We start from the raw sequence: 12286 nt of genomic DNA on the forward strand, positions 1-12286 counted from the left end.
TTTACCAAAAAAAAAACTCTCATCCTAAACAATCTAGTACAGGACAGAAGAGCTACACCATGCAGTCTACAGTCCCTTTTCTGAAATTTTTGGGGCCAGAATTCAGAATTCTTCAGATTCAAGAAATGTAGCATAGTATGCACTAATACTCCAAGTGAGGTCTCTGGTGTTACTCCAAATCCAAATGCATTGTTTCTGTAGTGAAAAGCATAAGTATTACAGAGTATAACAAACAAATACTACAAATAAATGCCTATTAGTTCTGGTCAGGTTTTGCCATCAAATAAGTTTGTGCCAAAGTTAGGAAAACCTTTTGGATTTATAAGCTTCTTGAATTTCAGAAAGGGATTGTGGAGTCCTATCACTTACAAAGGGCTGACTGACTTCTATTCTTTTCAATCCAACAGCTCTACTAACCATTAAGAAAATTACGACGTTTAAAGCAGTCACAATTAAACCCCACCTACCAAGAAAAGCCATCTTTTATAAAAAATAATTTCTAGATATTTTTAATATAAGGATCTAACAAATAATAAGCAGAGCTAACTGAATACCTCTAAGGTAAAAAGAGGTCTTTGGTGTACAATGACTGAAAAAAACTGAAATACCTTACAAGCAATGCCATAATTAAGAGGTCTAGGAGATGGGGGTGAGAAAAAAAGGGATTTTTCTTCTGGATCAATATTCTAGAAGACTTACCAATGAAAATTTAATAGTAGATATGAAGGTAAAATTGATTGGGGCAGAAATGTGGGTACCTGATCAAAACTGAAACCAACACAACTTTTGCTATTATTTGACATATTTTACAAAATTTCAGGGATTTTCAGTTTTGTTTTGGTTATTGTTGCTAATGCCTATTAACTATTTTTTAAAGAAGAAAAAAACTGATACTCTGAATCTGTTTTTGTTTTACCATGCCTGAATAGAAAGCAATTTAAAAATAAGATTTAAATGCTTTACATTTAATAATGTATTAATAGAAGAATGTGAAATTCTCCCACAAATCGAAATCCTAATAGCTTACCTAATCCTTTATCTACCAGATATACATTAACCATACTCCAAGTACAAGGATTAAGAATCTACCAAATCTTATCTTTTCCCTCTAAAATAACTTCCTCATCTGACTAGTCATCTTTTTCAAAACACATGCACTTGAGGAATGGAGATTAACAATATTTAGTTACAAGCACAACTTGATAATAATGACAATGAGAAAAATCAGGGTCCTTTGCTATCCATAACTGTATTTTTGTAGGCTGCAAAGAAGGTTTCCTATTACTACTAACTCAATGAGTAACTCTGTCCCAAGTTCCAAATCCATCACTCCTATGCCCTAAAAAAAAAAAAAGAGAAAAACAACAAACCAGAAAAATGGATCAGACACTTCAAATAAAGATATCTTAGGCATTAAGGACAGAGTTAATTTCAAGTCTAAAATAAACCTTTATACACAAAAAGTGTTTAAAATTGAAATCCCTACTTCCTATTCAGCTAAATAAAAGGTAGAAAAATTTCTCAAATGCACAATATATCAGAGTATCTCTAAGCAATAGCTTTTCAATTAACAAAGAATTTTTTAGGTATAGAATTAAAAATTCAGCCTTCAAAAATCCATTTACATTATATAAAAAAATAATTTAACCAATATCAACCATCAATTACCATTATAACCAATGCTTATGTTTTCCCTACAATAAATATTAAACAAAATTAACATGATTCAATTCAGTTTTATATTAACTTTGCAATATAAAGAATCACCTTTTTCATCAATTTCATCTATCTTAATTATTCTGTTCATTGATCTAGTGCAACAGTGATTAGTACTATAAAAATACACAATCCGTAACAGATCACCAGTCTACTGGTTATTTAACCGAATCATCTTGGGGCCACCTTTGGCTCATCTCTTTTAAAATGCCAATCTCTACCTCTGACTCTAGTTCTAGCTGTGTCACCTTGGGTTTTTGGAAAAATGGAGAGAAGTGATTCTCAAGTGAGGACATCACCCCCAAGAGATGATAACTGTCACAAAAGAGTGGTAAGGGAAGGGCTACTGACATCTAGTAGGTATAGGCCAGGGATGCTGGCTACATATCCCAAAATGCACAGACAGTCCCTCCACAAAAGAGAATTACCTAACATAAAATGCCAATAGTGCCTAGCTTAAAAAACCTTGGCATCAACTTGACTTCATTCCATTTCCCAGGCTTATCTCTTCTACTATTCTTTTATTCATTCCTGACCCCCAAATATACATAACATTTCTCAGGTTCCGTATCTTTATATTTAATGTTTTCCCCACTTGGACTGCTGTTTATCTAAATCTTTATCTCTTTCAATTCATAGTTCAACTCTTATCTCCTTAATGAAATTTTTCTAGATCAATCCTGTCTAAGGTAGTTTCATCTCCTCTGAAAAACCTGAACCACAAATGATATAACAAAATCAATTACTTATATCTTCTATCCCTTATATTTTTACTTAATTATTCTAATATTACTATTATTCCTTTTGGGTTTGCTGCAAAGTGCTATACAAAACTAGACGGCCAATGAACATATCTTAATCCACTAAGAGCAAAACACTATAAACCAAAGCCTCAGTTTGACTCTACTTTCAGTTAAATTATTTTCTCACAATCTGGCCTAAGTAAATTAATTGTGAGTCAAGATCTAAAGTTAACCATTTTCCTTTGACTTGGGGCTGGGGGATGGAGGGAACAGGGACAGGCATAGTACTGCTAAGTTTGCCTTGTTTAATAAAAAAAATAATAGATGAATATTCCCTTAAAAACACAATATATATATCAGATCATAACCAATTTACCTAAGCTGAACCATGAAACTGCTAATATTCAACTGTTTTAGTCCTACAAAATTGGTAATTTCCACCAAATTTTGATACCAAATTTTTCTAAGTAGGGCTTTTCTGGTGATTATCACCATAATTCAAATAAATTTATACCCCATTTCTGGACTTACCAATGTTAATTTATGTATTGACTTTTCTCAATCAAAAATTAGAAATTTTTTTTAATTTTGCTTTCACTTTAGAGATATAAGATAAACTATTTTCAGTTTCTTAATTTTCTAAAGACAAAGGCTTATAATTACTAACTTTATCAATAATTGTTTGCCAATCTTATTGGCAATCTTATCTCCTTTTTCAGTAACACTGATTTTTTTTCTATTTTACCAGGTAAGAAATATCTGAATAAAATTATATTTATTGAAAGGCTGTTGAATATAATAATCTTTCAAAGTATACTATAATTATTCCTAAAACTGGAAAAAAATATAAGGAGCTTTGTAGTTAAAATTTCAGACTTCAAGATGAAGATCAGAGGAAATTGATGCACAGAATCTTCTTAACAAAAATCAAGACCAAAAAGAAAAAATAAAAATTTAAAAAAAGCAAAAATAGAGACCAACCAATCTAATCATTTTAACATTAAGTTCAAACAAAGTCAGTAGTTCATTTCTAAAGAGTGTTTGAAAGAAAATATCAAGACAGATAAATTTAGCTATGTTTCTCCACCTTCAGTTTAATATCCATAACCTCAACCTGGTTAAAAAAATGAGTGAAATGTCTAATGTCTTATTGCTAGTTAAGCCCAATTAACTAATTGTAAAGCCCAATTAAGAATACTATCTTCAAACAGAGAAAAGATTTAAACAGGAACCATCCATAACCTGGACTAAGCCAACATCTCAGCTACAGGGGGGCACCGATATACCTGAAGGATGGAAAATATGATCCACTGTCTGTTGAATGCTAATTATTTTAAATGAAATCACTTTCAATTAACTTCCATTCACACAAATATATCAAAAATTACACAGATAATTAAAATAAATAGGTAATGGATGAAAATATAATGTGGAACAATGTAACTGACCACAGTGAGTCACAGATATCAGCCCTCGAGGCGGGCAGGGAGACAAAATACCAGTGCAGATGATTAGGTATTATAAAAGGGGACATAAAGTGTATACATTATCCTAAAGAGCACTCAAATTATAATTTTTTTTAAAATTACCCATTTTCATAAATAGTTCCCATCAACTCTGATTAGGAGTTGTATTAGGATGATTAGGTCAAGAATCTCTATTTGGCTTGATGTGATAAATTATTTTTAGAAAAGAAGTTTATCTTTGTATTATTAGACTGTTTTACTCCTTATAAAGAGAAGTGATGTATGCGAATGACTCCATCTCTGCAAACAAAAAAAAAATTTATCTACAAAGCCAGGATTTATTGTAACAAAAAGAATTATGGAATATTTGAAGAAAATAAGCAATGGAGTTTCTCCCATAATGGTATTCCAAGAATTCATAGCTTCTGAAAACTCAACTATTTTTGTCTCAGTTTCCAACCTGTACCATAATAAACTAAACACTACATTCTAGTCAACAAAAATAATCTTATCTGCCAAAGGTTCAACAAGAGCACTTTCTTTTCTTTACCTTCTTTGGAATTACCAAATATCAGTGAATCAACTAAATGGAGAAAGGTGAAACAGCTGAGAAGCAAAGATGAAAATAGTTAACGAAGACAAATTTATCAATTTCTGATTGTTGGGAGTGAACTAAATCAGGTAACCACAAAATTCAAGTAATTTCAGCTTAGATTTCAACTATCTCTTTTTAAGAACAAACTCAAAAGACATGAATTATATCCATTACCATCTTTGTGACATCATGTAAATTTTTTAAACTCAGTAATTTGCCTTTATTTGTAAGATAATCTCTTAGTCACTGAGTTATTACAGAAACATAAATGAGATTATGGATAAGAGACATTCTTAAGAAAGCACAATGCAAATTCTACTTGTTGATGTTATTAAAAGTAATTAAAATGACATAGCACAATTTAATTTCATCCCTTCTTACCATCCCTAAAAAGACAAAGAAAACTACCTGGAAGAGAGCTCTCTAAGCCTAGTGAACTCTCAGGATATTTAAAAAACTGATAAAGGAATGAAACTGTTAAATTTTCACTTTATATAAATTTCCACTAACGGGGCAAATATAAGGGATATGTGTTTATTAGTATTCTCAACATAAACTATTTAACATAATTCTCGTTTCTCAGTTTCTCTCAATTAAAATTAAACAGATAAATACAGAAGAGGTACTCTGAACAGAAATGCAAAAAAAGCACTGTATTTTTCTCTATTTTCCACTTTTGTGCAATGTGATAATTTAAAGTTATTTTTAAAATTATAAAATATGATGAACAATCATTCCTGCTTTATGCCTTAGAGATTTTCAAAAGGCCAAATTCACAAAGTTCAGCACCTACCATAACTTAAAGTTACAATGTTTACTCTAGTCAATTTTATTCTAGTAGGAGAGCTTATGGAAAAAAAGCAAAATTACTTTGTGTGTCAAGTAATCTGAAAAAAGAACCCTGCTCATGGGCTTATTCATGGTTCACATTACTCTCAGGATATTATTCTACTTCAGGACATACCTTGATTTTTTTTTTTCTCTAACCATAAATGAAGTAAGTATAAATCTATTTTAATTTGTAGAATAGAGAAAATCCTTTTGTATCTTTGGAGTAAGTCCTTCCCTGCCCGCTAATTAGCTCTAAGTATTAACAAAAACAAGCAATGGTAGTACCTAGTGATAGGATCTTAGAGAAATGTGGGAAATCTAATGGAGAAAATAAATGAAGTTTATGTGCTTTAATTTTAAATTCATAATTTAATCAAAATTGACTCAAATTAATTATTTTTTAAAAGTCTGAAGAAAATATGTCTAACTCCAGAAAGCTAGGAAAAGGGAAAGAGAAAAGAGAAGGAAACATTTACCTGAGGCATCTCCAACTTTAAAATCACTGTCATCTGAACTATCATAATCGAGGGCTTCTAGAAGAGAAGCTGCCAAAGGCTTCACCTGCCTCCTCTTGGAGCTGCGATCCACTGTCAAAGAGAAAAACATTACATTGTCATTCATAATCACACGAAGCCAAGAGTAGAGCCATGGTACTGAGGGAAAATAAAAATGCACGAGAATCTTTATCTAATTCTGTTCTCAGCAAAAAAAAAAGTGTCTGGGGAAAGAGTGGGGTGGGGACACGGCTCAGGGAGGGCCTGGCAGCTCCATGAGGAGCTTCAGATCCCGGGCCAGCGCGAACCCAGGCCGACCAAAATCGAAGTTGACTCTCGACTTGCACATCCTGTCGTGATATTTCTACAACACGCTCATAATCCCTCATTTTGAACAGTCTATATAAAGAAAAAAGCAAAGCCCCGGAAATTAAAGACTCTGCGTTCATTCCTGCGGACAACGGACAGGAGCATCCACGAACGGCCCAGCTCCCCACCAATCCCCCTTCTAGCCTGCTCCCTCCCCTGGCAGGGTTAAAATCGACTTCTCTCCCCGCGGAGGCCTCCGACACACTTACTAAGGAATCCGTGAGGTGGTCGTTTGGAAGAGACCTAAGGAGTCTGCAGGAATCCCAGGCAGCGCCCAGGTCTGAGAGTGGGGCCGCGGAAATAAATCCGAACGATGCTATTTTAAATCGGTGGGCTGCAGACCCGGCCCGGACGCCGCAGGAGCAGCCTCGCGGGCCCCCTCCCGCCTCCCGCCCCCCTCCCACTCCTCAGTCCTAGCAGGACCAGCCCAGACGCTCCCCACCAGAGGCGCCCTCCGGCCCAGGCAACGCGGCCCAACCGGAGGCCCTGGGACGTCGCTTTACCCCGTTAAAACTGAAAGGAAAAATAAAAGAAAGAAAACTTTATTAGCCTGCACTAGAAGCAACAAAAGACCCAAAATTTCCAGTCTTAGGCTTGTTGCCTGAGACAATAGGCAAAGCAACGACCCGGATACAGCTCTGAGGAGAAGGAAGTGAAAACACTAGACAGCGCGCATAAGTGGGAGCGGCAAGAGCCAGAGAGCGCATGCGCTAGCCACCCAGTTACTCTCAGTACCCAGCAGGATCCTAGAGCGAGCTCAGTGCAGCCCAGTACGGCCTAGCGTAAGTCAAGCATCCCAACCCATGTGAGGCTCCGCCCAAAAATCCCTGAGGCTCCGCCTACTCCTTTCCTAACCCTCCTGAACAAATCTGTTGGAGGCCCTTTTGTGTTTTGGGTTTGTTGTGTTTTTCTAAGAACTTAGAGTAAACTTTCCCTAAATGGACTTTTGCTGCTTTAAGTCATTACCAAAAAACATAATGCGACAGCCCCATACTACTTGCTGTCTCTATAAATTGCACTTTAAAATACCTTGGAAAGTGTGAAAAATTTATGTCCTGAAAAGAGGGCATTAGACCTTCTTTAATTGCTGCATTGAAAATTTTAAATCTAGATTTTTTGTGGTGATGAATGCACAACATTGTGATTATACTAAAAGCCATTGGTTATACACTTTGGATAGATTTATGGCATGTGAATATCTCTCAATAAAACTACTTGATAAATAATTGTGCGAGAATAGTCAGAAATAGCAGCTACATACAGAAGGGGAAACAGCAATTGAAAAATGAAAATTTTTCTCATCTGTTCTTTATTATTATTAAAATGAAAACGCTCTAATAATGATTGAAGTAATGAATGCACAACTATGTGATTATACCAAATACCACTGATTGTACACTTTGGATGAACTGTATGCTTTATTAATATGTATCAATAAAATTGATTTGTTTAAAATAAATAAAAGTCTAGGAGAAAAAATTAAAAAATCATAACAGAAACAAAAAAATCTAGGAGACAACCAAGTATCCACTAAAGTTTATTATGCTATGGTTACAATGGTTGTACTATAGACAGAGATTTCCATCACCAAAAAAACATATACAGTGTTGCTAAGAGAAAAAGAGAAAGAGTACATATAGGGGGAAATATTCCTTCTTACAAGTATATTGTATTTTATTTCAAGATGTGTGTCCACATGAATGTGGAATAGTGCCTTACATCCACTTCGGAATTTTATATTTTTTAAGATGAATTGTTAAACCCATGAAAGCATAAGGACAGTATGTACACTGGATAGGGTCTTTCAACAGTTTTAATGGCCATGTTTATAAACGTACAGATTTTATTAGTCAGCCAAAGGGGTGCTGATGCAAAATACCAGAAATCAGTTGGTTTTTATATAGGGTATTTATTTGGGATAGAAGCTTACAGTCACAAGGTCCTAAAGAGGCTGACTCAAAGTACTTTAAAAGGTACTTTCTCAGAGTGTGTTCCCAAGTGTTGACCCAAGATGGTGGGTGATGCCTGAGAGGGTTCAGACTTACTTCTCCTCCCACAGCTCCATGGTCCCAGCTTCTTCCAATCTCAGCCACAATGGGACAAATCTTGTATCTCTCTGGCGCTCACTTCGCTCTGAGCTCAGCTGCTCCACTCTCTCCACAAGTCCAGCTGAAAACTTTCAGGGAAACTGCCTGTCTCTCTTCCTGGGGCTCTGCTGGGTCTAATAGAGTCTTTTCAAGTATCAGCTTCTCTGTGTATACTGCCAGGTTCCAATATCAAAACCCCAACTTTCTATTCTGCCATGTCATTTTCTCTGTAATCCCCACCCAAGAGGGTGGAGGACTCAACATCCTACTGAAGTGACCCAATCAAAGCCTTAATCACTATTTAATCAAGTAAAAGTGAAACCTCTGAATCCAATACAATCTAATATGCCCAGAGGAGTAAACCAGTTCACAAACATAATTCAATATCTACTTTTGGAATTCATAAACAATATCAAACTGCTACATAGATTAACTTTTTTTTTTTCAGATTAACTTTTTTAGAGAAAGGTTTGGAGGAAGCTGATTCAATTCATTCATTTATTCCACAAATAAACAAGTAACAATATTTTTAACATGGGGAAATGTTATCAAAAACTGTAAGTCAAATTTGTAGGAATCAAATAATAAAATGCAGTAGTTGGCTATTCTTTTGTTGTTTAAAGAAACATGTTGAATTATTTTGTAATATTGAATTGGAATTAAAACTTATAATGTTACATTTGAATAAATATTTAGTAAACATTTAGTGCCATCTATAGGATGTTAACTTACAGATTACATCTTCTATATGACAGTCTTTCCCCATCTACTTAAGGTAGAGGGGATGACACCAACAAGTGAACAGACAATTACTGTATATTGTGAAAAGGGAAAACACACATGCTAAGAAGGCTGAAGGCATTCAGGAAATGCTTCTTGGAGAAAATTATATATAGATCCAGACATAGGTATCTGAACAGGCCAGGGGTATAGGGAAAAGGAGACTAATACTGTGAGAGACTGAATTATGTACCCCCTCAAAAACCATTTTCTCAATCTTAATCTACAATCCTATGGGTGTGAACCCATTGTAAATAGGACCTTTTGAAGATACTATTTTTTGTTAAGGTGTAGCCTAATGTTTTCAGGACAGTCTTTAATCCATATTACTGAAGTCCTTTATAAGCAGAAAAAATGTGGACACAGAGAAGGTCACAGGGCCAGAAACCTGTAGTTAAGTGGAAAGTAGAAGAACAGGCACAAGAGAGAAATCCATCACCACATGACAGGAGGCAGAGATGCAAGACAAAGAACCCCAAGGACTACTGCAATCCAGCACCAGGGCTATACTGACTAGGGAAGAGAGCATTGCCTTATTAACACCTTAATTTTGGACCTCTAACTTCTGAAGCCGTTAGCCAATAAGTACTTGTTGTTTAAACCAATCCATTGTGTGGTATTTCTCATAGCAACCTGGAAACTAAGACAGATATTCCAGACCAAAGAAATAATATATGCAAATACCCATGGCTAAGAGCAGGAATAAGCTGAAAATTTGATTCCCCAAAGGCTAGACTACCTCAAGGGCCCCTCACCACTGTGACACTCATTTTACCAATTATAGTGCAACCTCATATTTCTGTTTTCCTCATCACTGCTAAAAATATAAACCCCTCCAATCCCTCTGAACCACTGGTCCTATGACTGCTAAGTGAACTCCCAAATCTTTCTATCGTACTGTCCAAACATCCATTCCAAAATTAATAAACCTACTTAGCAAACACTCTTACTCTTCCTTTTCAATGTTCATTCTTACATCTCCTTGTCTAAAAAGGAAACAGTCATCCTGCAACCCTCTCAAATGGAAACCACTCATTTTCCCACACCTCATTTTCTCAAGGTACAAAGGAGGCACCCCATTCTTCATACTTTCCACTAGCATTCAGATAGATTATTCCACCAGTCAAAAGCCTAGCAACCTAGTTATTTAACCAACTTCACTCCTTGAACTTTCACTACTATTCTGCTTCAAACATCAACTGTACCATGGATTGTTTTACCTCTGAAATTATAAAACCAAACATTTCACTTTCTGACAACCACCTCCTATATTCATTGGGTAGAATTATGCTGCATTATCTAAAAGGGAAAGCTAGTATTCCATGTTTCTGCAAGGCAAATTGCTAGAAGTAGATTTACCGAATAAAAATTATAATTTTAGATTTAATAAATAAGGCGTAATTGCTCTCTAAAAAGAACAGGTGGTACTAATTTATATCATCCCCAAGAATGTGTGAAAATTCCTTCCAATTTTTCAAAGTTCCTGACCACTGGATATCAGCCATAGATTTTTTGCTTTTAATTTTGAAGTAATTTTATATTTACTGAATAGTGCCACAATAGTACCGTTTCTGTATACCCCTCATCCAATTTTCTCTAATGTCAATATCTTACATAAACATGATATATTTATCAAAACTGAGAAATTAACATTGGTATAATTCAATTAACTAAACTCTACACTTTATTTGGATTTTATTAGTTTTCCCAGTCTTTTAGTTTGCTAAAAGCTGCGGGAGCAATAGACCAGAAATGGGTGGACTTTTACAAAGCGATTTATTAGGTTAAAAGCTTACAGTTTTAACTATAAGCTTAATTTCAAACAATTTTGTTATGAAGGTGAAAAAGCATCCAACTTAATAGGAAAAATTTTCAGAAACCACATATCTGACAAAGGTTTGACTTTCATGTTGGATAAAGAGACCACCTAATTTAAAAACAAAATGACAAGCAATCCAATTTTAAAATGGGCTAAAGAATTGAATAGACATTTTTCTGAAGCAGAAATACAAATGGCCAACATCATTAGCTACTAGGGAAATGCAGGGAAAGGAAGCTCAACATCATTAGCTACTAGGGAAGCTCAACATCATTAGCTACTAGGGAAATGCAGATCAAAACTACAATAAGATATCATCTCACACCATACAGAATGTCATTACTTAAAAAAAAAAAAAGCAGAAAACTATAAAAGCTGGAGAGGTTGTGGAGAAATAGGAACACTCCTTCACAGTTGGTGGGAATGTAGAATGGTGCAACCTCTGTGGAAGACAGTTTGGCAGTTCCTCAGGAAGCTAAATATAGAACTGCCCCATGATCAGGCAATCCCTCCACTAGGACTAAAAACAAAAGAACTGAAAACAGTGAAGTGAACAGACATTTGCACACCGATGTTCACAGTGGCATTATTTGCAATTGCTAAAAGATGGAAACAACCTACGTGTCCATCAACTTATGAATAGATAAACAAGATGTGGTATGTATATATGATGGAATACTATCAGCTGTAAGAAGAAATCAGTTGCAGAAGCACATGACAACATGTAGAATACTTGAGGATATTATGTTGAGTGAAGCAAGCCAGACACAAAAGGACAAATATTGTTTGGTCTCACTGATATGAACTAAACAAAATGACTAAACTTAGGGAGTTGAACTATGAAATATAGGTTGGTGAGAGAAAGAATGTGGGTTGAGAAGAGGGAGATGATGTTAGATGTGTGTAGAATGTTTAATAAAGTCAATTTTAAGTATGTGGTAATGGATAGATTTGATAGTAACACATAATAATGAGTGTAACAAACACTGAAGTGAGTAGTCTAAGAAGATGTTTTAGTTTGCCAAAGGGATGCCAATGCAAAATACCAGAAATGGGTTGGTTTCTATAAAGGTGATTTATTTGAGGTAAAAACTTATAGTTCCAAGACTGTGAGAAGTCCAAATCAGGGCACCATAAAAGGTGCTTTCTCACCAAAGTCAGTTATTGCATGGCGAAGCAAGATGACCTTCGATCTCTGCTGAGGTCTCTGCCTTTCTGCAACTATAGACAAACCTGGCATAGGGTTTATCTCTTATCAGGCCTCCTATTTCTCTTCTTGCACTCTCAGCTCTTTGAGCCTCTCAGGAGCTTCTCTCTTTGCAGCTCAGCTGTGGGCAAAACCTCTCTCACATGGCAGGATCAAATGTGGTGGCTTCCTTTTCTTAT

The 12286-nt window shown here is 35.3% G+C and overlaps 1 protein-coding gene across 10 annotated transcripts in view; it reads right to left on the reverse strand.

Annotated features, from left to right (window-relative positions):
- PHF14 (PHD finger protein 14) overlaps positions 1 to 6917 on the reverse strand; it is a 254756-nt gene extending 247839 nt beyond the window's left edge. For all 10 annotated transcript variants that reach the window (XR_011648807.1, XR_011648808.1, XR_011648809.1 and 7 more), the window contains exons 1-2: positions 6424 to 6917; positions 5828 to 5938 (exon numbers count right to left, since the gene is read on the reverse strand). Coding sequence is in view for 6 of the 10 variants with exons in the window: in XM_023588955.3 (XP_023444723.1) it covers positions 5828 to 5938; position 6424 (112 nt within the window). In the remaining 4 variants the exon portion in view is untranslated. The remainder of the gene's footprint in view (positions 1 to 5827; positions 5939 to 6423) is intronic.
- Between the last annotated feature and the right edge of the window lie 5369 nt (positions 6918 to 12286).

The sequence above is a fragment of the Dasypus novemcinctus genome, chromosome 5, assembly GCF_030445035.2.
Source record: "Dasypus novemcinctus isolate mDasNov1 chromosome 5, mDasNov1.1.hap2, whole genome shotgun sequence".
In the NCBI taxonomy this organism is placed as follows: Eukaryota; Metazoa; Chordata; class Mammalia; order Cingulata; family Dasypodidae; genus Dasypus; species Dasypus novemcinctus.